This window comes from Miniopterus natalensis, chromosome 9, assembly GCF_054644295.1.
Source record: "Miniopterus natalensis isolate mMinNat1 chromosome 9, mMinNat1.hap1, whole genome shotgun sequence".
Taxonomy (NCBI): Eukaryota; Metazoa; Chordata; class Mammalia; order Chiroptera; family Miniopteridae; genus Miniopterus; species Miniopterus natalensis.
Window position 1 is genome coordinate 31,127,720 of NC_142089.1, and position 26,713 is coordinate 31,154,432.

A 26,713-nucleotide genomic window follows, 5' to 3' on the forward strand; every position below is an offset into this window, starting at 1 on the left:
TAACCTTATTTTTGAAGTTTGTTAATAAATAATCTAAATTGGGGAAGGAGTTGAGGTGTTTTTTTCTTATGTTGATGGATAGCCACAAAGCATAATCATTTTATTTACAAAAAAAACAAACTCCAAAACCTAAGAAAGCCCCCCCAAATCAAATACTCTCTCTGTAAATATAGGTTTTAAGTGATGAGTAAGCTACTGTACCATCGGCCCCATTTGGTTATGTACATCATGTTAGTCACTCAGCAGTAGCCATTCCATGAATTCCTCATGGGTAGTGCAACCAGTTAAAAAGTGTATAAAACATTATACATATAAAAACTCTCACATCCTTTGGATGTTTGCAGTTCATCATAACTTTGTGGTTACCTTTCTGCAACATAAATTAAAAAAAATTACACACACGCGCGTACACACACACACACGCACGCGCATGCATGCGCGTGCGCTCTCACAGACCCATATACAGAAATCCTTCCATCCAGGCATACACCATCCAGAGAGTGTAGTGCATGGAACTGAATTCCGTGAGGCATGAAGGGAATGGTCCCATCCTTAGGGCAGTCCATCATCTTCAAGGCTTAATGCCACTCGCTGGGGAGACACAGCAAAGAAACCATCATTAGACCCATAGGAGTTATTTATTGAGTATGCCTGAGGTACCAGAGAGAATTCTATTACTTTACAGGCGTTAATTCATATAATCTTCAAACTACCCCAAGAGACAGGTTTGTCATAGTTATTTTATAGATGAGAAAATTGAGACTCAACAAGCTTAAACATTTGTCCTGGATCACGTAGCAAGTGGGTGAACTAAAATTTGAACCCAGATCTGTGTGAATCCAGAGTGTTAGTTTTTCCATCATTCTGTTCTGCCTCTTTGTAAAGGAGGGCTGCAGGGATCTAAACTTTCTCAGTCCTTTCTTATAGGATTTTAGGTTTGCATATGTTTTGGCATATGTTTAATCCCACGTCATTAGCTGCTTGTCTCTAGCATGCTAGTCACAGTTAGGAAGGTGATCTGCTGTACCCCTCCCAAATGATTAACAGAATCGGAAGGCAATGCAGGTCAATGAAATTCAATACCTCTTCCCTTCACACCGCTACTTTCTAGTCATTAGATGCTAGACTTCCCTTTGTGACAAATGGCTGACCACTGGATGGTGAGCCCACTAATCCCTGGGCCAGTCTATTCCATTGTGGACAGTGGACTTAAATTCTCTCCTATATTGATATGAAATGTTTCTTTGTATCTTCTGATGTTCCCTGATTCTCTCTCTTAGACTCAGAGAGTTCTACACAGACAACACTTGAAATTTGCAGTGTTTGAGTTCCTTCCTTCAGAATGTTTTCTTCTCCAGGCTACACATCTAGCCTTCCCCAACTGGTCTAGTTGTAATCCTGTTTCCCACCCATCCATTTCCTGGATACCCTCCTGTGGACAGATCCGTGTTTCAATATCGTCTCACGGCAATTGAATGTGGGCTAACCGCTTCACCTCTCTGAGCTTTGATTTCATCATCTGTCAAATGGGAATAATAATAGGACCTACCTTCTAGGGTTGTTGGGAAATTAAATGACATAATGTATGTAGAATGCTTAACACACACAGGTCCAGAGTATTCTAGGTCAACCTAACCAGCACGAAATACAACCAGACTAGCATTTTCCACCTCTGGACAATCTACACATAATAAAAGGTAACTCCACTGCCTTTCAAATCATCTTTTGGTTATTTGTGGTTTTGCATGAATGCCATGGCCTTGCTCCACTAGTATAGATATTTGAGAGTATCTTTTTCTAATCCAGTTACCCTCCCACTCTCTCCAAGACAGTATAGAGCTACCTGAGAAAGGGACAGAGAGGTAACAGGTTATTGAGAATACTGGTTTCCAGAGCTTCAAGGCTATTTACCCCATGATAGAGTGGGAAAAGCATGGGCTTTGTATATATACAGACTGGAGTTTGAATCCTGGTTCTGCCACTTCCTGGTTGTGATCCTAGGCATTATTTAATTTCTGAGTCTCAGTTTTCTCATCTGCAAAATGGGGCTAATAATATCAACTTTACAAGGCCACTGTAAAAACTAAAGGAGAAGAGGCATGTAAAACACTGAGTGGTGTCTGATACATGGCTGATTTCCTCACTGTCCTTCTATTTCTCTGCAACTGGCAGGAGGTTATTCCTTGGTTCTAGATTCCTCAGGAATAGCCCCTCCTGGACGGTTTCTTCCTTCTCTGGAAACAATGCTACCTCCCATGTACGGAGTGCTTTATAACTCACAAAGCTCTCTCACGTGTGCTGTCTAGCTTGAACTTTATAAACTTAAGAGGCAGATAGAGGGGGGGGGTGTGTTATTCCCATTTGACAAATAAAAGCAAGCAGAGAAGTGACTAAGATCACAGGGCTGTGGAACAGTGAAACTGGGAGTCATCTCCTTACTCCAAGCTCAACATTTCTTCCACTGTGCCCTCTTTGATCTTTAAAAATTGGTTAAGCAACTATTTGCTTTGATTGGCCCAGGCTAAGGATCCTCAAGGCCACCTTCTAGCCCTCTTCACTTGCTCAGCCTCATTTCCCGTGTCTCCCCTTCATGAACAATTTGCTTCAGCAGCAGTTCTGTCTGCCCTGCTCATACTCAATCATTTCTTCCACATGCCATTTCCTCAGTCTGCAACTCACCCAGCTTTTCTCTTTGTGCCAATACCCAGCCTTCCAGAACCAGAAAGCTTTCTAGCATTGGCTGTACCTGCCTGGGTTCACACCCTCACTCATCAGCCCCTCAGACTCAGAGTGGCACTGCCCTACCTTGCACTTGACGACAGGAAGCTCGGAAAGAGGGTTCTTCGGGAGTTGGTGCAGCTGTGACCTTGGTTCTCCCGGCAAGACAAAAAGCTCCTTGAGGGCAGGGGCTGGGTCTTCCAGTTCTCTGGTCTCCCCAAGACAGGGCTCTGCCCACAGTGGGCGGTCAAAGCTGCTGATTGCCTGACAGGGGGATGGACTGGGTGACCTATGAGGTTACACTCAGCCCCCTGACTGCTAGACAACCATGACACCTGCTTCAGCCACTTTGCAGTCCTGCTCCCCCAACAAGCCATGCCCTGTGGCGCCTCTCAGCTTTTGCATGTGCTTCTTTCTGGAATGCCATTCTCTTCCTTCTCTTTCAAGGACGTGGTTTATCTGTCACCTCCTCTGTGAGGCCCTCCCTGCCAAATTCCCCAAACAGAATTAACAGCACCCTTGTTGATTTGTTCAACAAATATTCACTGGGAGCCACCTATGCTGTGCTGGGCATCAGGGAAATAGATTAATCAGATAGTCCTGCCCTCAAGGAGCTCACGGTCTAGTGGGAAGACCAAAGAGTAAAAAGACAAGTTGGCCAGAGTGTGACAGGTGCTGTGATGGAGAGAAGCTGTGGGAGAACATAGAAAGCCAGGGAAAGTTTCTTAGAAGAGAGGACTCCTGAGCTTCCACCATGGCACTTGGCACACAGCTGTACAATAGGAAGTGACGATCTCTAACCCCCGCCAGCTCCTTGGGAGCAAGCACATTCCTTCCTTCCTTTTGAACACTTAATACCTAATGTGGTGCTTGGCTCATAACTGGCATACAGTGCTTGTTGCAATGAATACATTTGAATTGAATGGCCCTAGGTCAAAGGTTCTGAAAACTTACTCAGCAGAAAGACAGACATTTGGTCTTTACTTCCAGGAAGAGCCTCTAGGTACAAGATGGTCCTGATACCCTTCTACCCCAACTGCCTGCCTCAACGCTTCTGTGTCCCCAGGGCCTAGAACAGTGCCTGGCACATGGTAGGTTCTTGATAAATGTTTGAAGGAAGGGAGGAAGGAAAGAAGGGAGGAAGGCAAGGAGGGAGGGAGGAAGGAAAAAGGAAGGAAGGAAGGAAGGAAGAAAGGGAGGGAGGGAGGGAGGGAGGGAGGAGGAATTCTTTGAGCAAGGAGTGCTTACCGCGGGGTAGACGTGGCCGACCTGGGCAGCCCTCCCTATGTGGAGCTCATCTTCGTCATCCTCTTCTGTTGTTTTCCTGTACACGGGGTTGTCGAAGTTCATGCTTTTGGTGTTCTTGCGCTTCCAGTTCCTCCAGATCAGGTAGCCACTCGTGCACAGGAGGGCTATTACCGCTGGAGGGAGACACCATACACTGACCTCCAGCAGCCCCAGCCCGCTGCTCAGAAGTCAGTGTGTCTCTTGCCACCTCTTATTTTACTGCCCTTGTCCCTTGGGTTCTGTTTCTACGTGCTCTCTCTGCTGCTTGGAAGCCCTCTTCCCATCTCTTCTTTCATTAACTACTCACCCTTCAAATCCAGCTGAAAGTGAAGTCTTGCCCAGCCTCTCAAGGTAGAGTCAGTTGCTCCCTCACATGCGTTCCCAGGCCATGGTACCATTATTTTACATACATGTACCCCAACCAGACTGAGCTCTTTGAGGGCAGGGACTATGTCTTTTTCTCTCTCTGTGCCCAGTGCCTTGCACCGAGTAGGTGCTCAGTGACGTGTGCTGACTGAATGAGTGAATTTCTTCACCACAGCTTTGCCCTAATGCCGCTGCTTCCCTGGGTTTCTCTGAGAAAACCATTCTCTCCCCAAATAGGAGGGACTCTGCAAGAAGAGGAGCATCTCTAGAAGAAGACAGAGCAGGGAAATATAGGCTCTGAGTTAGAATAAATGAATATATTAAGTGTAAAGGAGGAAGTTCTCAAACAGAGCTGGGCACAAATGGGGCAAGCATCTTCATAAGATAGTAAGCAGTCGCCCTGAGCATTCACGTATGGGCTGGATAATAGCTATCCAGGATGCCACAGAGAGGGTTTCTTACTTTGGTAAGATTAAAATAATTGATACCCATTAAAGACACGAACAAGGCAAGCATGCTTATTACCACTGCTACTACTTATTGTCCTGGAGCTCTAGCTATGCAGAAGACCAGATAAGGAATTGAAGGATACATATATGGGAAAGGGAAAACCAAACCGTTATTCTTAGCAGATATTGTATGCTTGGAAAAATCTTAGGAAAGCAGATGGAAAACTTTTAGAAATAATTTTGGTTAATCAAGAATCCACATAAAAAAATAAATAGCTTTCATATTAATCAGCAGCTACTAATTAGAAAATGGAATGGAATAAGAATACATTCATAATGGCCCAAGAAACTATAAAATACCTGGGATAACCCAATAATATACATGCAAATCCTACATCACCCACAAAATTATACCAAAGGAGGTTTGAATAAATAGAGAAGCTTTCTGGATGGGAAGCTTCAACGTTGTAAAAACGTCATTTCTCTCCACACCAATTTATACATCCAAAAAATAAGATTCTATCTTACTTTTTACAGATTAACAATATGATTTCATCTCAAAGAGAAATACAAATAGCTAGGAAAATGTTGCAAGGATATTATTGCCCTATTAGATATGAAAACCTAGCACAAAGTTGTGCTTCTCGTATATGGGAATGGACAGGGAACCGGTGGGGGAGACTAAACAGCCTAGGAGCAGATGGGGTGTGCACGGGCATGTAGCTTATAGTAAGGGTGACAATTCAAGTCAGAAGGAAAGCACCAACTACTGAGCAATGGTCTTGGCAAACTAGACAGGCGTGCGGAAAAAATAAAGTTAAATCTCTACCTCACACCATACTCTAAAATAAATCCCACGTATAAATACTAAAAAAAAAATAAAAATGTTTAAAGTAGCAGAATAACATGTAGGGAGCTATTTTAATATTTTAGAGGGAGGCAAACCTTCCTAAGCAAGACTCAGAAATCATAACACAAAAGATGAACATATACTTAAAATTTTCAGTTTATGCACTGCAAAAGATACTATAAACAAGGTTCGAGTGGTATTATGGGAGAAAATATTGGTAACATGTTTAACATTGATTATGTATAAACATCTCTATAATTAAGAATAAAACAAAAAACCAATAGAAAAATTTTAAAAAGACTGTGAATGGGCAATTCATTAAGGATGAAATATAAGTGGCCAATAAGCTTATGAGACAGAAAAATATCAGGGAAAGAATACTCATCATTTACCCCTCAGATTAGCAGAAATTTAAAATATTGACTATATTGGAGTGGGTTATTGTCAAGGAAACGGCACACATGTGCCCTTCTGCAGAGCAGAGGATGCAGGAACGGGGTTGAATTCTCTCTCACTAAACAATGCTCAGAGCATTTTCCTCTTAGTCCACTCAGTATAAGCCTGGAACAACCTCACCATCATCTTTACTGTTGAACACTTTCAAGGCTAATTCAAATGCCATCTTCCCCAGAAGCACCATTCCCTCTTCTCCACAGGCACCAAGCCTCTATTGCAGCACATAATATGTATTAGTACGTCTTGTGTAATCACTTTTTTATGACTAAGTCTGATTAAGGACTGAAAGCTCTTAAAGTCTCTTTTTCTTCCCTGGGTCCTTGGCACTTGGCACAGCCCCTTGCTCACCGTAGAATTTTTAAAAAACATTCACTCACTAACTCACCACCATATTGGGGATTCCCAGGATAAGTGGGCAAAGTCCTTGTCCTTGAGGTACTACTCATGGGCAAGTGAGAGAGATAAACCTATGATGGACAATCACAATCCAAAGATCCCGCCAAAAGATGACAAGGATGAGAGACAGGATGGACAGGATGCTATGTGAACTCCAGGGTGGGAGGGAATGAATCAGCCCCTGGGGTTCTTCGTGAGATTTAACCAAATGTTATATATCCTGGCCACACTGAACTCCTTCTAGCCCCCCCCCCCCCCCCCCCCCGCCCATGCCATTTCCCATTCCTGGCTTTGCTCATGCTGTCTTCACTGCTTGGCTGACTCAGCTCAAACGTAATTTCCACCTGGAAACCTTCCCTGCCTGCTTCTCCTCTCTCCCAGTTCTAAGTTAAATGCTTCCTTGGCTCTTCCACTGCACTATAAAGGGCTTAATTGCAGGACATACCACATTATAATCAAATTATCTGTGTAAGTGTGTCTTTCTGACCAGACTATACACTTGGAGGGCAGGATCCATGTCTTATCCACTTTTAACCACCTTCCCTCCCCTTATCACAGAGTCTGGTACATCATAGCTGTTTGATAAATGTTTGTTGAAAACCAAACAGAAAGAAGCAAGATGGCCTGATTACAGCAATGGCAAGCAACTCTACTCATTAATTCAATAAATATTTCCTATCATGTGCGACACTGCTGGGAGCTGGGGAGAGTGGGGAGCATGAGAGACGTCACCCGTGTCCCACAGAGCCTACAGTTCAGCTTCCCATGGCTGGATGCAGAGTGTGAATGAGGGGGTCGTGGGGGTGCATCTGGAAGGTTGCCTGGGGCCAGGCCCTAAAGGGCCTCGTGTGCCAAACTAAGAAACCAAATTATATCAGGACTGGGAGGTGGGCAGGAAGGCCGCCAGGGCAGAAAAAGGTCATGGGACAGGTCAGCATGCTGAGTGCTCTATCCTTCTAGTGCTTTTCCCAAACCCTGAGCAGGTTCTCTCTTTTCTCCCCAGTGACTTGGGGCCGCACTCACCCATGGGCACAATTATTCCAATGACAGCAGCAGTGACTGTTGAGCCCATCTTGCCGCCTTCGTTCCCATCTGCAAAACACCAACATTTGCAGGATGATGTCTCTCATTTCTGGTGGTCTTTCTGGCCATCTGTATCATCAGTTCATTTGTAAAAAGTAATTAAAATGGGACACAGTATCATGTAGTAGAATCAAGAGCACAGGCCCCTGAATCAGACTTCTCGGGTTCAAGTCCAACTATGCTACTCATTATTTGTGTGCCATGGGCAAGTTATTATATATTATAAATATATTTCTTTACCTTTAAAATGGGACAGTGATATTATATACCTCCTAGGGATACTGTAAAGATTAGATGCGGTGATTCATGTAAAATGCTTACTTAGCTCCATGCCTGGCACAGCCTTGCTTAGTTCAAAGAGGGCAGGGAGGGCGGTAGGGTATTGTGAAGCCTAAATAAAGTCGGGTATATAAAAGTGCATTCTAAATGGAAAAGTGCTTGGAAAGTGAACCGTAGTTTTTAAAAAGTATGTCGTGTCATCTTTTCCACTCTCACAGCTATCTTCATTGTAACATTTGTACAGCACTTTGTAGCTTAGAAGGCATTTCTCCCTTGGATCCTCATGACAGCCCTCTGAGCATGAAGAGAAGCTATCATCTACTTTTGCTCCAAGAGGGGAGATGACTGTCGCCTAGCACTGGCCCAGAAGCCACCCTCTCAGTGTGTCTATTTCTCCAGGTCACTCTGAGGGAGCCTAGCTATTAAGGGAGAACAGAGCTGCACTGCTTACAAAGCAGCTTCTGTGGCAACACGGCTGTCCTCGCCCTCGGGGCCCAGCAAACACTGGATAAGCAACATTAAAGCCTGGAGCATGAAGAAGCCGGTGGGGACTCCTGCTCAGAGGCCTTGCCCTGGGTGAGAGGAACGGGAATTCACACATGGTCCACCTGCCTCTCAAACTTCCAGGTAGACGCTCAACTCTGAAAGTCCAGCTTGTGCTGGGAGGACAGGCCCAGTTAGAAAGGCTGCCGAGCTGCTGGGTTTCTGGGCCATGCGTGCATGGGGAAGTTTATTCTCTTAAATAAACTCCCCTTGGCAGGTAACTCAATTAAAAAGGTGTTTGCTGGTTAATGAGATAGAGCTTTTCTAGCAGTGATAATTACTGCTCCTGATGATTTAACAAGTGGTGAACTTAATTACTTTCATCCCAGGGTTTGGGAAGAGGCACGAGCAGACTAGTTACAGATATTACTATTGAGGGTGCTGAGAACTAGACCAGAGCTTCTGAAATTTCCAACTCTAAGGGACACTCCCTCATATATGATTACATGTCAGTGACATGTGATACAGACACATCAGCAGAGGCTGTGGTGAGTACTTCCATTTACACGGTCTCCTTCCCTCTCCTGGCAATCTCGTGAAGCAGGTGGGAGAAGGGTTATTATTATTTTGCTCTGTAGATGAGATTGAGGCTCAGAGACAGGAGTAGCTTCCTTCAAGACCCTCTGTAAGTTAGGGGCACCTAAGACTCCTAAATCGCAGGTAGGCACACTCTACCTCCTGTTGCTTCCTCCTTGGAGATTTCCAATATTCAGCTCTGGTATGATCTCTCCTTCCCACACATTCCCCCATTGTGACTTCCCACATCAGGAAAGAAGGCAGAACTCATTTCCTTACAGTGCTGGGAATGGTTGCTGGTTGCAGGGCTTGGGGTAGACGGGGGGATGCTGGAAGCGCTGGGGACATTAACTGAGCTCGGGACTGCAGCTGTCAGGCTTGGCGTCTCTGTGCTGTGATTCTGGTAGGTGGGGCTGTGGATGGTGGTTCCAGGGGCTCTTGTGGAGTCGGCTGCTGTCCTCGTCGTGGTAGAGGCTAACATCGTAGTTGAGGTAGATTGAGGTGCTGGAGGGGAAATACCATGGAGGTCACTTGGACAGAGAATTTTGTTGATTTAGTGCCTAAATTATTGCTTCTGTGGACTATACGTATGAACTTATCCTCATGGCTCAGCTCACGTGCGACATCTGTGAAGCCTTCCCTAATCCCCCTGCATGGGCTAAGATCTTTTCTTTAGCTGAATCCCAAGCACTGTGTCTGTATTTCTACTGCATGCTGATTTGATAAAGGCGAGTGATTGTAACAATGCTGTAGAATCAGGTGTGGGCAAGACCACTGTAAAAGCCTGGGAGGAGGGGAAATCATATAAATCTAGAAGGATTTTACACACATACTATTATATCCTTAGGGTTAAACTCTCACTCCACTTTAAACAATTGAATCTGGAAATTATAAATGATATAGCAGACTTATGCTCAAACAAAAGGCCTTGGCCCTTCATCAAGACTCAGGAATGAATATGAATTTATAAGGTTGAAGTATGAACCATTAGTCCCAATCATGCCACAAAAGGGCTTCTATGTAGTGTGTTAAGTTCTGGGCAAGAAATAAGAAAGCTCATGGTCACCTGCATATAAACAGTGACTAATGCCATGTGGATCAAGGTTGCTGTTTTTAAAAATTTATTTATTTGAGAGAGAGAGAGAGAGAGGGAAACACTGATTTGTTGTTCCACGTATTCATGCATTCATTGGTTGCTTCTTGTATGTTCCCTGACCAGAGATCAAACCCGCAACCTTGGTGTATTGGGATGATGCTCTAACCAACTGAGTTACCTGGCAGGGCTGATCAAGGGTTCTTAATTTGAAGCCCTGCAGGGGTCCCAGAAAGCCCCTGAAATGAATCTAAAATGGCTGTACATGTGCATTTTGGGGGGAGTGAGAAGAGGAAAGCCTTGGAAGGACCCTGAGGGACACCAGCATTCAAGGAAGGTAAAGGAGAGCAGCCTGCAAAGGCAACAGATAGCCAGAGTAGATGGAGGGAAACCAGGAGCACAGTGTCCCAGAAGTCAAGGGAGGATTTCAGCAGGATGGGCCCTGGTAGGCCCACTTACCTCGGTAGCACCTCTTCATGTCTGGGCCCAGCCACATTGTGTCAGGACAGGCACAGGTGTACTTGGGAGAGTGGCTGGAGGTCTGAGGAGCAGGAAGGCACAGGTACTCACAGCCGCCATTGGGCTGGGCACTCAGCTCGCAGGCATCTCCAGCTAACGGGAGGGAGGGAGAGAGGAGGCACCTTCCAGCACTGTACCTGGTGTTTATCCCACTTTCATTTAATCCCAACACCAGCTCTCAGAGGTAGGTATTAGGCCCCAGATTGACAGATAAAAGACACCTAGGCTCTCAAGGAGAATAAACTTGTCAAAATACCTCTAGGAATTTTGGAGAGAGAATTTAAACTGAGGTCTATTGGACTCCGAAGTTCATGTTTTTCCCCCATGCCACATGCCATTTCTCTTATTTAAATTCCTAGATCTGGAATCAGGCACCAACCTTATCTCCTTACCTCCCTATGTTTTCCCACCTTCCCCTGGCAACCAACCCCTCAGTTACAGTTAGATTTAGTATCTCCTAGTGACAGAGGAGGGGACAACCAAGTACCAGGAGTCCTGGCTTCTATTCCCAGCCAACAAACTGAATTACTGTCTGGCCCTAGGATGCATTATACTACTGTCAAATGGGTACAAATAATAAATGAGAAGCGATGTGCTCCCATAGCAGAAGGAGCTCTGGAATCTGAGTTTAGATTTGAGTTCTGCCACCTGCTAACAATATTTTACCTCTTCCTCAATTGTTAAATGAGAACAGTAATACTCACACTTTGTAGGACTGGCAAAGAGGGCATTTATGTTTTCATTTCTTTATACCCAGGCTTATTTCACCAAAAGCTTGCTTGAGATAAAATGAAATAAAACGTGTGCCAGCAAAGCACTCTGCCACTAAGAGGGGTTGCTGTCACTGTTCCCGGGGGGCTAAGACCTCACGTCACACAAACGTGAACCAGTCTGCCCAGTGGAGGGAGAGGACATGGGCAGGGGACCTAGGGCCGGGGAAGGCTCACCTCTGGGCTGCTTCAGCTCATGGAAGATGACAATGTCATGTGGGTTATTGAGATTCTCAGCCAGGATGGAGATTTCCAGGCCATTGAGCCGATTCGCACTGAAAATGGCCTCATTCTCCAAGTCTGTCCAGAACACCTTGTCCTGTGGGGTACAGATGCAAAGGATGGGAGGCCGACAGCCTAAACCCATGACCTGTCTGAGGGTTCAGCCCCATACTGTAGTCATAAGAGCTGCCCTGCCATCTCCCCTGAGCTCTCCTGTCCACCGGTTCACAGGGGGACTCTCAGCCTCTGACCAGTGGCAAGTACTCTGGTTCCCTCCGTCTCAGAGGGTTATTCAGTGATTTTGTGCTTTGGCCTGGAGGCTGCTCATTAATGCTTAGCTAGGCCCGCTTCCTGGGGCCCAGCAGTAACTCAGGTTTGGGTCTCTATTAGTTGTTATCATTACTGGGGCCCAGAACCATGATTGGAGGGAATGGGTGAGCTACTGAGGACTATTCCCTGCTGGGCCTCCTACAGCCTCTGGGTGTAACACATATGCATCCAATGGTTAATCCATATAAGCCTGGATGTGCATCTGCAGACATACCCACATTGACAGGCACAACCATGCAGCCTCGTGCACAGATCTGGACACATACCCACGTGCTCATCTACACACACAAAGACACACTTGTACCTAAATAAGCACTTGTCTAAAAATTGGTATATATATTTTCACACCACAAGCACCACCATATACAGGAACTCACGCTTTCTTTTTTTTAAAATTGATTTTAGAGAGGGATGAAAGGGAGAAGAGAAAGAGAGAAATATCGATGTGAGAGAGATGCATCGATCAGTTGCCTCCCATACGTGCCCCAACTGGGGACCGAACCTTTGACCTAGGTATGTGCCCTGACTGGGAATCGAACCCACGATCTTCCGGTGCAAGGGACGATGCTCCAACCAACCGAGCCACACTGGCCTGGGCAAGGAATGCATGCTTTTAAATGCATTCATGTACACACATGCACATACATATATTCTACACGTACGTGCCACAAATACGCACAAGCACATACACATATCCGAACACACCTGTCTCTTGAAGCAGGGGCTGGACTTGCAGGTGGGGCTTTGCCCATAAATTCAGAGCATTGCTGGGTGATGTCGCTCCAAGCAAATATTGCCAATGCCCACCAAAGACCACTGTCCCTTTGCCTTCCCTCCCCTTGTAGTTAGTTTTGGGGAAGAGGTAGGTGTGTGAGACTTTGGGTGGTTCTCACTTCCTCATTCCCAGAGGAGAACGGTTGTTAGGGTCAGAGCACAGGAGGGTTTTAACTCTCACACTCCTGGGAGCTTCTTGGACTGGGATGATGTTTGATTCACTTCCATGACCCCAAGGTCCAGAAAAGGTCAGTAAAAGTATGCTGAGCTGAATAGCATCTCTCAGAGCATTTCCAACAATAAATGATTGTAAGGAAATATAGATTCCTTTCCTCCCTCCCTCCCTTTATTGGGTACCTTCTGTATATGTGGGCACAGTGCTGGGTGCTGAGAGTTCCAAGAGAAAACATACGTGGTCTAGCAACTTACCTCTGAGCATGCTTGGGAAGGGAGCACAGGAAAGGCTGCCAGGTGGACAACGGGCTGCAAAGCCTTTGCATGAGGCAGCTCACAATGTATACACAAACAGATCAGTTGGCCTCCCTGTCCCTTTGTTTCCATGTGGACAACTCTCAGGGAGCCATCCTATCTGAATAAACCTTTTCTAGGCTTCAGCTTCTTGATGGGGCCATGCCTCCCCTCATAGGGCTCACCTCAAACACAGCTACCCCAAAAGGGTGGCTCAGGAAGTCGGGGGAGGAAATCAGCATCTTTCTGTTGCCTCCGCTGAAGTCAATGCTGGATAGCTGGTGCAGCTTGGAGTCTACCCAGTATAAGCGCTGGTTCAGCAAATCTTAGGGAGGGAAAAGGGGACAGGGGATCAGGTCACGAGCCTGGGACCACAGCCTTGATCTCTGCTCTTCTGTGCCCTGTTCCTGCCCACATCTCTGGGCCAGGCCTCCAGCTGAGGCCATCTGGGGGCAACCAACAGGAAACACAGGCACTGGTACTGTGAGGGGATGTAGAAACGAGACCCATAGGGCTCAGGACAGTGCTCAGGACCAGGTGCTAGAACAGCCTCCAATCTAGGGAAGGTGGAGCTCACCCAGGGTGATTCCGTTGGGCCACTCAATATTGTCTGACACCAGTGTTTGCCGTTCCACACCGTTGAGCCCCGACTTCTCAATCTTGGCCTGATACCCCCAGTCAGACCAATACATGAACCTAAAAGAGAGAAGAAACCAATAGGGCTTCTTGTCAGGGACATGATTGGGGTGGTCTGGATCACAAGGGCTCAATGACCTACTGAATGTTGAAGATTATGCTTAGTAAGGACTGAGAAGACCTCTGAAATCTGTTGGAGCCATCAATCTTAGCATTGGCAGGCACTTTAGCCTTTACCTCATCTGAGTCCTGGGAAGCCTGTATCCCTCGAGTGTCCACCCAGCCTCTGCTGGAAAGCCTGGGAGCCCATCTCTCCCTTCCAGCAGCTCCAGCTGGAGCCCTAGCACTTCAGAGTGGAAAGGGCCCTTGTCCACCTTCTCTTACTATTCTGGTCTACAGAGAACGTGGATGATCTATCAGGGCCACACAGCTAGAACTGTCCAGGGCTTCTTTCTTTTTCCTGAACATTTATTGAATACTGACTGGGCTGAGTGGTTTCACCTCATGTACTAACATCAGGACTATGGAGGAAGTCAAAGGGAGGAACATTTGGGAACATGAGAAAACAGACCAAACAAAACAAAATAATACTTTCCAATGGGCAGAACTATACTGAAACAAAACAGGCCCCAGGGGAAAGAATGAGCTCCTGTCGCTGGAAGTGTGTGAGCAGCCACCAGATGCCCACCTGCAGTGTGAGTCCAGACTTCCTGCCCAGGGGCTTCTACCAGGCAATCTCTAGAGCCCTATTCTGTTCTGAGATGCTCTGATCCTGATATGATGAGTGAGTGGTAGAGTCCCGGAGAACCCCGAAACCAATGCCGGAAGATCCCTTGGTCAGTGGTTAATAGGCTAAGGGGCCTGCACGAACTTTCTTCCCATGGGCTATGTCTATAGCTTTCCAAAGTCCTCAAGATAGATCTTGTGACAGACACATGAGGCCTGAGTAACTGCGTGCCTGCAGTGGGAGAATGGGAAGTTCCAAGTGAGGACACTCACCCTTGCAGGGGGTCAACAGCGATGGCCCGGGGTTCACTGAGGTCATGGCTGAAAAGAGTGCGTCGGCGGCCGCCATCGACTGTGGCCACTGAGATGGTCTTGTTGCCTGAGTCAGTCCAGTAGATGTGCTTGTGGACCCAGTCCACCGCCAGGCCCTCTGGCGAGTGCAGCTGCTCATCAATGAGGACCTCCTGCTCTGCCGGGTCGCTGGCCTTGTCCATGTACGCACTAGGAGCAACCAGAGCTGGCCATGGGGTAGGTGCTCTGCACATGCACCCCTCTGGAGCTGCCTGTGCACTCTCCTGATCTCTTGCCTCTGGGTTATGGCAGTGGGTTTTAGAGGAGCTTAGCTAACTTTTATTCAACACATTCCCTGGGCCAGCCACCAGAGTGAGCATATAGGCCTAAATCAGCCAGAACCTCTGGCCCGGAGGAGCTCATTTTAGTGGGGGACAGAAATCTATAGCCAGGTAATTACAGTATAATGTGATTACAGAAACTACTCGGGGCTATAGCAGCAGAGAAATGAAGACAACATCATCCTGGAGGGTTGCAGAAGGCTTTGTAGTTGAGTCCTAAAGGACCAGTTCATTAAGAACACAAAGAACAGCATGTGCAAATGCCCAGAGGTCTGTGCTCTGGAATACGGAATATGATGAGACATTCAGTGGGTTATAAGACTAGAAGTGAGTGTAAGAAGGGGCCAGATCAGGACCGGCTCTGGGTGGCATGCTAAGAAGCTGGGATTTTCTCCTGGAGCAGGAAACTGAACAGGTCAGAAGACAGGGTCAGATAGGCATGCTAGATCACCGTGGCACCTGTGGACTATGAGGTGGATCGGAAAGGGCGGGAATGAAGGCAGGGCAACTGGTGAGGAGGCTGTTTACTGCATCCAGGTGAGATGAAGAGGGTCTGCAGGAGGGTTGTGCCAGTAAGAATGGAGAGAAGGGGCTGAGAACATAGGAGACACTCTGAGGGCAGCATTAACAGCCCTTCTGTCTCCCAAATGCTGTTTCTCACAAGGTTTTCTTCTCCCCATAACCTTTCTCTGGGCAGTTAGTTCCACAGTGCCTGCCGCCATCCATAACTCTGACTCTCCCATCCTGATAACCCTCTTAAGCTCCAGACTGTAAAGCCAACTGGCCCCCCTTGGATGTCCATGGACACCTTAAACTCATCAAAATTCCTCATCTCCACTCCCTTCCCTTGGCCAGCCAGCCAGACTGCCCTCCCCTGCTGATACTCCTCCACAGCTCCCACATCAGAGCAGCATTGTCCGCAGAACCTCCTGAGCCAGAACCTAAAACTCCCAGAATGAACCTGGGAGTTCTTCCTCCTCAGCCCCATTTTCAGTCGGTCATCAAATCCTGCCTCTTTCAGTAACAACTGTTGGGCAGGTACTGCGCCTTCCGTTTCTCTGTGTGTGTGTGAACTGAGTGTGTGTCTGTGTGTGTTGGGGGGGTGGGCACTGAGTTGTCAGTGAGTAGCACTTGATATATTTGTTTTTACCTATCCATCCATCTGTCTATCTGCCCATCTACACACCCATCCCATCATTCTTCCAACAGTCTCGCCAGAGCCTGGTCATTGGCAGGTCTGCTAAGTGGCTGGATCTCAGAACAAAGAAAGGCTATGACTGCCCAAAGGGGCCCAGGACATGCAGGAAGGCAGGCCTGCGGTATCTGAGAAAGAGCGAGGAGAGAACTTTGTGTGTGAGGAGCCTTCCTGAGAGCTGAAGTCCACTGGCTGTGGTGTCACAGACACAGTGAAGGGCTGGACTGGGGGTATTGCAACTGGGAAGATTTCCCTGACCCCCAGATTGGGTCAGATGCCTCCTCTATACTTCTCCCTCATGATCATCACAATGGATGTCACTATATTATGAGTGAGCCTCCAGGCAGTCTGAGTCATCTTTGAGCCCTCAGGATCCAACACACAGATGTGTGAAGTGTTTTGAAAGTCCTCACCAAAGCCAGACATTTCTTTCTTCGTGCCCCGATTTCCTGTGTCTTGTACTGACTGCCCCACTAGGCCGCCAGAGGGCAGTCAAAGCCCAGGCATGTGGCGCTCAAAGCTGCTCTCCCAACAGAGCTCACGGCCTAGGCGTCAAGCAAGTGAAGTCCTGGCAGTTCCATAACCACTGTGATTCTGTGTCCCTTCCTAAGCCCTAACTCTGTCCTGGGGAATTCTAGGGGCAGAGGGGGCACAGAGGCCACCCTTCCTCTCTTCCTCTGTCAGGCCCTGCCCCGCAAGGCCTGGCTGATGGACACCTGTCACTGCTCACCTGTAGATCTTGCGGTAAGAGAGGTCACACCAGTAGATGCGATTGGTGGCGACTTCGACGTCTAGTGCCACAACGTTCTTGAGCATGGGGATGAGGCGCGAGTAGTCCCGCTTCACCAGGTCTATCCTCCGCACTTCATGCCGGTTGGTGAAAATTAGGGACGGGCTTCTGCCAGCTGCCATGCAGGGAAGGTTGAGAGAGAAAAGGTCAGCGCAAGAGGTGGGGAAGTGGAGACTGAGTCTCTGCCACTGTTTTGCTGGGTGATGCCTCATTTTCCTGTAGAACAGAGGTGACAATTCCTACCTCACAGGTTAGAGGAGCCGACGAAACAATTGTTACAAAAAGCGTAAGATGCAAAAGAACCAAACATAACAAGGAATCTTTGTCTTTTTATTAGATACAAACTCTCCCAAATCTTTTATGACTCCCCATTTCCTCCTTACGCTTTTCCTGAAGGCAGTGGGACTCCAAGTGTCATCACTCATCCCTCTAACACACCTCAATTCCAGCCACCAGATTACTGTCATTACCTGGCCGCGGCAGAGCTTTGCTGCCTCAGGGCCTTTGTTCACATTCCATCTACCTAGAATGCATTTCTCCACAGCAACTACCACCTCCTCTGCTTAGGGCCCCACTGCAATAGTTCAAGAAGGGGCAACATGAGCATTAAGTGTTTCAGAAAGATGACTGAGGATGGAGGATGGAGGACAGACATCGGAGCTGGGGGTGAGACTTGAGGGAGGAGATTCAGGGAGGTCACTGTGAGTCTTTAGTTTATGCAGAGTGTATCTGGGGACATGAGAGATAAGGCTGCAGAGGCTGGCAGGGACTAGACCATGAAGTGTGCTGTCAGCTGTGTGAAGAGTTTGCATTTCTTTCTGAGCCAACAGCAGGGGTGGGATGTGTATAATATATGACACAGATTATGTATGTGCAATGGGACAGCACGCAGCTGCCTGTGTACACACAAAACCCACTTATGGACTTCGGATTGGATTTCAGGAAGGTCATCAGTGACCTAGACATTCCTGGCTACTGAGAGGCCCCCCGCCTGTTTTGAGATGTATCAGGCCACTCTCAGGCACCCACGCTGTCTGAGTGGTGACACCTGTACCTGGAGCTGCCTGTGCCTCCTCTCCTTCTTGTTTTCCGGCTGACACTTCTGTAGGCCACCTGGTTCCTGTCACTGTGCATCTGTGCTAGGCTAATGTGTCCCCAGGGGCAGGGTGGGACCAGCACAGAGCCATGTGGGGCCCAGGGCTCCTGTGTGACCGGTATGTAATGATGGAGACTATTTCAGAGCAGGGTGGGGTGAGAAGGAAGGAGTGGCACAAACAGAGTATAGGAAAACAGGGCTGCAAGTGCAGATGAGGATTTGTGTCTGTTTTGCTTACTGCTGAATCCAGTGCCTACGTTAGGCATCCAGTATAAAGGATTAAATAAAGTGAATGAATTTAGTTGGCTGAACTGACCAGTTCGGTCTGCACATGGCATGCTCTTTGTGTGGGCTGCCTATGGTGTATGTGTAGTCTGCATGGCCCCGTTTGTCTATATGTTGTGTGTTGTGTGGGTGCAGTTTCTGTGGGCTGTACTGGGTGGCTCTGTGTAGTGTCCATGTGGGTGTCAGTGTGCAGTGTTGCGTGTCTGTGTACACTCCGAACACTGTGTGTGCACATTCACTCCTCACACATATGGAAGCACACTGCTTTCTCTACCTCCTCAGAGCCCCCCGCCCCCGCTTGGGGTATCCATACCGACAGCCTTGCAGTTCTTGGTCAGTGTGTCCATCTCATAGCCTTGGTGGCACTCGCACTTAAAGTAGCCCTTGTAATTGACACAGATCTGGCTGCAGGCATCTGGGTCCTCGCATTCATCAATGTCTGTGGGGAGGAGCAGAGGTCAGAACTGGCAGGAGGGTCTGCCTCTGCTTGGGGGCGTGAGGGGAGGGTCTCACCGCCGCAGGTCTTCTGGTCCAGGAGCCGGTAGCCTGCTGGGCAGGTGCACTCAAAGCCGATTTTGAGGTCAGTGCAGATGTGGGAGCAGCCACCGTTGTTGTGTAGACACTCGTTTAGCCCTGGAAAGGGACACGGGCTCCTGAGGGTCCAGGAGCCCAGCCCGGGTGGTGGCCAGACAGAGGTGGGCCCGGAGCTGAAGCAGAGACTCAGGGCAGCGGGACTCCCATGGAGCCAAGATGCTCTGTGGCCTCACTGAGCCTCAGCCTCATTAACCAGGTGACTGGGCAAGAGGGGGGTCAAGAGGTGCTTAAGGCCAGACACGCAGACAGGGAAAGAGTGGAAGCAGAACTCAGGTCCTTTGCCTCCCAGGCCAGAGCTCTGCCCACCGCCAGGCTGGAGGCAGCTAGGCTGCCTAAGGTCTTTCCTTCACAAACAAGTTTCTTCCAGCTCCTCCTTCCTCGTGACCTTGGAGTTGAAGGGGCCTGCATGCACTACGTCTAACCCTCTGGATACCCCAGTAATCCCTTCTGAAACACCCTTGCTTCAACGTCTGCAGCCTCAGAAGCCGTCTTCCCTCCTGAGGCAGCTGGCTCCACCTGAACAAAGTTCTTCCTCACAGGATCGGCCTCCCTGTAGTTCCTGCTCCCCCTCCCAGCTCTGCTGTGTGGGGCTGACAGGAGTCAAATGGCTTCCTCAGAATCTCCTTAAAGCGCTGATTTCTGATTCCCTACTGATCAGGTACCTTTTTCTGGATATGCTCCCTTTGTCCATGCCCTGCCCTGGACCAGGCCCAGAGCTAGCCCACCACGCAAAAGTCTGAACAATCTTCCTGCATTGAGCTTGTGGTTATCTAAGACTCCCAGGCCTTCTACACTGAGCTGTTGCTAAGTCACTTCTCTCCTACCATGAACTACGATGGATTTTCTCACCTCTCCTCTCAGCACCTGTCTATTCCCACACTTAGTCACAGGCCTGGTCCCAGGACTACCAACTGCTGCAAGGGATGAAGGGATGCCAGGAGGCCATCTGGTCATCCATTCCTGCATCTCCTTCTGGCAGGGTCTTAGAGGAGGTCAGAGAGGCCAGGACCAAGGCTCACCAAGTTCCCACAGCATCTTCTGAGCTTTAGAATCACAGAGGTTAATTCTGCAAGCCAAGGGAAGGTGCCATACCACCCTCTGCCCTCCAGGCTCATGCACCGCCACTCCAGCCAAGCCAAGCAGAGGTGAGCGGAGCCAGCCATGGCCATACAAACAGCTTGTGTGAGCTGCCTACCCCAGGCCATGCACAGCTGTGGGTGCCCCACCTCCAGCCTAAGCCATGCTTGGGGAATGTTCCCCTTTACCCCTGGGCCGCCTCCTGTTTCCCTGAGATGCTGGCAGAACTGAAAGAACAAGACCACAGCAACCCCATGACTGGGGAGGCCTGGGGGTGACTCAACTAGGCCCAGCCCTGGAAGCCCCAGCCCCTTGGCGTGGGCTGAGCCATGGTACCTTTGGGGTGATCTCTGTGGGGCACCACCTCCAGGAATCTGTCACTCCAAGCCCTCCCTGACCTCTCCCATACCATATTATTCCCTCAGTGCCATCCATTTGTTTGTTCACCCACTCACTCCTTGCCTCATGCATGCACCCACTCACTTCCTCTTTCTCCTTTTGCAGGTAGCAGCAACTCAACACTTGTATTTACTGAACACTGATAGAATGGCACATGTAGGATGGCTTGGAAAAGGGAAAAGGGAGAGCCCAGAGTCCTCCAGGGCTGAGGTGGTCAAGGCAAGAATGGGTAGTGGGTCTGGACCTATCTATCCCTGTCCACCCTTCCCGGAAGGCTAGCACCAAGGTGGAGGCTAAAGGGGGATTTCTGGGTCTCCCCAGTTCTATCTAGCCTGGAGGTAATTCTTCTGGGGAACCTGCAGGGAAGGAGAGGGGCATGTGGTCCAGAGAGACCTGAGCAGCACCAGGTCTCCCATGGAAGGAAGGGGCTGTCACTTCCCCAGCACATGTACACACCTGCATGCACACACACACCAGCTTACATGCAGAGGCACAGACAGGCCATGGGCTCCACAGACACATCCACACAGACGTGGGAACACACACAGAGACCATGATGCAATTCCCTTGCCTGACTCCGAGACTGGCCTCTCACCAGCACAGAGACACAAACACATGCGTACATACTTCTCTTTGGTGTGTCATGCAAAAGACAAGAGAGAAGAGAGTTTAGTAGGTTAGTAGTCCTTGGCTAACTCCAAGTCTGGGTGGTGATGAGGTGGGGCTTCGCTCAGTAGCTCCTGCTTCCCCATCCTCTCTTCTATAGGTTTCTTCTTCTAGAACTTTTCTTGGCAGGGTCTTGGGTGGGGGGAGTCTGTGACCTGCAAGCTCAGGTGTAGGCTGTAACCTTTACCCAGCTACTCTTCCTTTCAAAATTGATTTTAAAATCTTCAACAGAAGCAGAAACATGCTGTTCCTATGGCGCTCCAAAGAATGAAGCTCCCCTGAGTGCCCAGGAGGGGAGATGCTGGGTGAAAAGGGGCCTGCCAGGCAGGGATGGAGGGAGGGTCTGACCTAGGCTCTGTCCTCCCAGGAATCCTCTGTCCAAACCTCTGACCTCAGAAATGAACGTTCCTGGAGCCCACACTGGGTTTTCTGCATGTTCCCTGGGATGCCCATCCACCTATAGCCCAGACTCTCCTGTTCTTCCAGCATGGAACCTACCCTGACAGCTCTGGTCATCAGGACAGCCATCTCCTTCTGCTCCTCACTCTTGTCCAGCCTATGAGTCTGGGTCCCAGGAAGTCTAAGCTCCTCAGGGCTCAGGATGAGGCCACCCTCTGCTGCTGGTTCTGTTCTCCCCTCCCCCAGGCCTAGCCTGAGCCAGATGGCCTTAGCATGTGCCTCCACTGGCCACCTGCCTGCTCTTCCCCACCTGTCCCTCCTGTGGGGGGGTGGAAGGCCTCAGAGGCCAGGGTCCTGGCTAGGTCAGCAGGGCAGAAACACTGAGTTAGAGAGAAGGTTCCAGAGTGAACACACACTCAGAGGTTGGAATGTGGAAGGAGTGAGGAGGAGAGGCTGGGTTTGTGAGAGGAAGCATAATCTTTGAGCTTCTGGGCTGGAAAGGAAAGGCCCTTATATTTGTAGAGATGCAGAACATGGAGGCCCCAAAGGCAAAGAGCTCCCTCAAAGGCCACAGGACAGTGCAAGAGTCCAGGGAGAGGGTAGGAGCAGGCGAGGGCCTTGGCCTGGCGGCTAGGAAGGGGCATGGAGGGAGGGTTAGTCCAGCAGTTGGATGTAGACAGGTACTGTACCACACTCTTTCAGAGGCTCATCTGACCAGTCCCGGCAGTCCCTCTGAGAATCACACACTTTCCCGCCGTCCACGCACTCGCCACTCTTACACTGAAATCTGCGGGGACCCTCACATGTTGACTCTGTCAGGCCAAACAAGAGAGTGGACAGCACCTGTGAGACCTTCAGCAGGAAGGGCTGGGCTGGGCCCATGGAAGGTTGGAGAGCTCCAGCCCCAGCGTCTCTGGAGGGTGGCCCAGGACAGACAGCTGAATGCAGGGCTGGTGGGAGCTCTGCTCATAGGACAGGACCCCAGGGATGATCAGGATGCCCAAGCATCATGTAGCTGGGCAGGGCTGGGGGTCTGTGTCTGATATGGTAGCACGGAGGCCCAGGGAGGGAAAAGCAGCAGCTCAGCAGAGACCCTGGGGCTGGACTGATCACCTCCTGAGGGAGATGTATGTCTCAGGGGCCCTGGTTAGGGGAAGCTGCCTTCCTGCCCATTTCCCCAGATGACCAGTAGGTTAGGGTCCCTGCCCCTGCAGGGGGTGAGTGATGACTAGAAGAGCCATCTGAGAATTAAGACCCCTTAGGACAGCCTCTGCTCAGTCTGGGAACTAGTGAGGAAAGTCCCTTGGAGACTTGGACGTGGACAAATGGTGGGGCTGGACTTCCTGCAGTGCCCTTTCATGATCCTCTAGGCTTTTTTCAGCTTTTGCTAAGTCCTTAAAAATCTAGGATCCCAGGGAGGGGATCCAGGTGGTTTGGGGGCAGATGCTGCTCTGGGGAAAGATGCATCTCAGGCATCAAGGGGAGGCAGCTTCCAACTCTGCTCTCCCTGTTGGAGTTAGGGGAGAGCCTGGGATTCTCATGGAAGATGCTGCCCCTCTGCCTTTGACCACACGCACCCTTTAGGCAGCCAGCTTCATCACTCCCATCCGGACAGTCCTGTTCCTGGTTGCAGCGCTTGATTGCAGGGACACAGGTCCCATCCCCACACCGGAATTCGTCTCCACCGCAGGTCCCCAGTGCTGCCAGGAGAGGGCAAGGAGAGAGGGTCAGGGCCACATGGTGTTGGGACAGTTCTCCTGCCCCCAACTCCATATCCACCCCTGGCAAGAACAGAACCAGTGGCTGAGCTTGGGAGTCCCTGAAGGACACCTGACCAAGGCACTACCAGTGTATAGATGGGGAGACTGAAGCTCAGAGAGGGGGAAGGCCTCACCGAGGGTCACACCCAGAGCCGGGACTAAAACAGGTCTCCTGTTTCTCCACTGACTGCCTCCCCAGGGCTACCCCTCCAGCGCGGACACATGGCCTTCTTTTCAGTCTTAGTGCTCACCTCTGAATGACCGTCCCTTCAGCAAACCCTTCCCGCGCCCCCCTGTGTGCCAGGCGCTGAGAACCCAGAGACTACTAAGAGCTTCCCCATCGTCTAGGAGATCGAGGGTGAGGGTGCAGAGGCGGGCTGAGGAATGGGGGGGGGGCGCACCACAGCGAGCCCAGGGTGGAGGCCCCGCTCGGCTGGGAAGGTTGGAGGATTCGGGGAGACCCAGCGGGTAAGGGGGTGGCGCGGGTTCCCGAGTGTACCAAGGTCTCCCCGCGCGGGAACCGTGGTGGCTGCCCGGGACCGAAAGGGGCGGGGTGGGAGGGATGACGGGGAGGGCATCCGCCCAGGACACGGGTCCCACTGAAGACCTTTGACCCTGCAGTGAGACCTGAACTCCGCAACTTAGCAGCCACGTGAACTCGGAGAAGCCGCTTCACTTTCCCAAGCTCGGTCCCGCCACGAGGGGGAATCCGGGCGGGCGCGGGCGCGGGCGCGGGCTTACGGCAGTCGGCCTCGTCGGACCGGTCCTTGCAGTCGCGGTCGCCGTCGCAGCGCCAGCCCCGGTGCACGCACTCGCCGCTGCGGCAGGCGAACTGGGCGGCGGCGCAGGCGGCGGGCGTGGCCGCGGCCCCCGGGCCCGCGCGGCCGCAGCGCTCGGCCGCCTCGTCCGAGCGGTCCTCGCAGTCCAGCTGGCGGTCGCAGACCCAGCGCTCGGGGATGCAGGCGCCGCCGCCGCAGCGGAACTCGCGGGGCCCGCAGGCCGGCCGGGCGCAGCCGCGCTCGTCGCTGCCGTCGCCGCAGTCGTCGTCGCCGTCGCACACGAACACGGCGGCCAGGCACGAGCGGTTGCCGCACTGGAACTCGTGCGGGGCGCACACTGCGCGGGACAGAGAGCCGGTCGGCCCGCCGGCCCCGCCCCGGCCCCGGCCCCCCGGCCCTGCCACGGGGCCCCGGGACCCTCGCCTCGGGGCAGAGTGAGCCCTGCTGGGGGGCTGAATGGTGGACGGGACGTCAGGGACAGCCCAGGCGGCTTCCACTGCGGGCACTGCCAGGGTCGCGGCGGGCGGGCACTGCCAGGGTCGCGGCGGGCGGGCCCTGGGCAACGCACTTGCCCTCCCTGGGCCGCCCCAGCCTCCCTGGGAGGGGGACGCCTGTCCTGCTGCCGGCAGGGTGGTGGCACTAGGAGAGTCTCTAAAGCTGCAGAGGCCACCTGTCGTAAAGGACTTTGCGATGTCCCTGGGAGGTGGTAGGGACCGTGACACTGACGCTTCCCCGGAACAAGGCCTGGGACTGTTTCCTTATAGCACAGCTCAGGTTCCTCCCCACCCTCCCATTTGCCTGCACTGTACCATCTAAGTCCCCTGGCCCGGCACCCAAGGCCACTGGCATGGAGCCCTTACCCACTTCACTCCCGCACACCCCCCGGTTTCAGTCATTCTAGACCGTTTGCACACATTCCACCTCTGGGCCTTGGCGCAAGCTGTTCCATCCGCTGGGTACATCCCTCTTGCCCACCACTGTCTCTGCACTTTACAGTGATGAGTTCTCATCAGTTGAGGGCCCAAGTTCCACCTCATACTTCCTGCTCCCGATTGGGAAGCCGCCTTCCTAGTCTTCTGCCCGGCACCTCTCACATCGTGCTCAGGTGTCTGGGTCTCATATCCTTCTCCGTCTCCCTGTGACCACAGGTGGCATGGGACTGGCTCTGAGATTAACCCAGCATTGTCCTGAGGGCCTGGCACAGAGCTCCCTGCAGTGGGTGGGTGTGTGGTGAATGGGTGCTGGACCAGCTCAGGTGTGAGGACTAATTTAGGGATGTGTGGTAGTTAAGGGCAAAGGTCACTGGCCCTGCCTGGGGTCCTGGGCTTCCCCTCTCTGGTGGGTTGCTCAGAGGCTGGGAGGGCCTTAGAGATCACCAGCCCAACTTCCAGTTTACAGATAGTGAACCTGAGGCCCAGGGAAGGGAGCAATTTTCTCAGGGTCACACAGTCCAGGGTGACAAGGGAAACAGAACTCAGGTTTGGGGCTCTTCCTACTCTAATTCCTCCCAGCTTTCAGGTTTTCTCCTGGAGTGTAAGCTGTTCCTAGAGCAGTGACCTCCTTGCCTCCTTCCTTCCTTCATTCCTACACAGAGGTGGTAGCACCAGATCTCTCCACCTGGGGGCACCAAGAGTCTGTGTTTTTAATTTCAAATGGAAAAATGTCATTTTTTCATTGCTATTGAACATAAAATAGAATGATACCTTCAGTTTCACAATATAGACAGCTCATGTCACATGTTGCTGACAGTTCTGCCAAATTTCTGACAGATGCATTTTTCCCCCTTCTGGGCTTTGGGGATGTTGGGGCATTGGTGGGAAAAGCACACACCATCCTGTGATGTCTGCCCCTCAAGATTATGCTGATTAGCTCCCCTTCTTCCTGTCCAGACTCAACTTGTACATGTTCAAGGGAGGACTCACTGTGTTCAGAGTTCTGGGAGAAAGTACTTTATACTAAATTCTCTCCAAGGTTTTGAAGCTGACAGCAACTTTAAGATCTATAATCTCAGGCCTATGCCCAGAGACCCCACTCACAGCATTCACAAGTGGAAGAAACTCTGAGGGATGGAAGAGGGGAGCATTCTTTTTCCTTTGCCCAGGTGGTTGGTTGGGAGCTGTAGCAGAGAAGCCCACTAAAACCTTCCAACACTCCTATGTATGATTAACAGGGAACTTTCCTGCTACAACATGCCCTTAGTTAGAGCTGTTCCCACCCCTGCAATAGTGGCCAATGGCCTTTATGACCGAGGAAACACCTGACTATGGCGAGAGAGGATTCTCATGGGCAGTGAGGCCCCACAAAATTATCCAGCTGAAGAAAAGAGCCAGTGTCATCATTGGGGCTTTGAAACTGCTGGCCCCAGTCAGTATCTTTTCCTACCCCCAGATGCCTCCTGCTTCAGACACATCAAACTGCAGACTTAGAATCTCACAGAGCTGTGACTCAGAAACCCCCTGAGGAGATGGCATTTCCCCTGGGCCTGGAAGGATGGGTAAGATGCAAATACAGAGGTTGGAGGAGGGAGTGGGGTGGAAGACAGTGGTGGGTAAGTGCCTGG

The 26,713-nt window shown here is 50.5% G+C and overlaps 1 protein-coding gene across 3 annotated transcripts in view; it reads right to left on the reverse strand.

The window, feature by feature from the left end:
- LRP8 (LDL receptor related protein 8) overlaps positions 1 to 26,713 on the reverse strand; it is a 69,621-nt gene continuing 42,908 nt past the window's right edge. The window contains exons 5-20 of one of the 3 annotated variants that reach the window (XM_087820446.1): positions 24,116 to 24,490; positions 23,192 to 23,314; positions 22,304 to 22,426; positions 18,993 to 19,112; positions 18,793 to 18,918; positions 17,039 to 17,213; positions 14,755 to 14,982; positions 13,697 to 13,815; positions 13,305 to 13,444; positions 11,503 to 11,644; positions 10,496 to 10,648; positions 9,223 to 9,447; positions 7,546 to 7,614; positions 3,967 to 4,139; positions 2,806 to 2,982; positions 1 to 591 (exon numbers count right to left, since the gene is read on the reverse strand). In XM_087820446.1, coding sequence (XP_087676572.1) covers positions 553 to 591; positions 2,806 to 2,982; positions 3,967 to 4,139; positions 7,546 to 7,614; positions 9,223 to 9,447; positions 10,496 to 10,648; positions 11,503 to 11,644; positions 13,305 to 13,444; positions 13,697 to 13,815; positions 14,755 to 14,982; positions 17,039 to 17,213; positions 18,793 to 18,918; positions 18,993 to 19,112; positions 22,304 to 22,426; positions 23,192 to 23,314; positions 24,116 to 24,490 — 2,507 coding nt within the window. In that variant the 3' untranslated portion in view covers positions 1 to 552. The remainder of the gene's footprint in view (positions 592 to 2,805; positions 2,983 to 3,966; positions 4,140 to 7,545; positions 7,615 to 9,222; positions 9,448 to 10,495; positions 10,649 to 11,502; positions 11,645 to 13,304; positions 13,445 to 13,696; positions 13,816 to 14,754; positions 14,983 to 17,038; positions 17,214 to 18,792; positions 18,919 to 18,992; positions 19,113 to 22,303; positions 22,427 to 23,191; positions 23,315 to 24,115; positions 24,491 to 26,713) is intronic. The other 2 variants (XM_087820448.1, XM_087820447.1) reach the window with 2 other exon arrangements.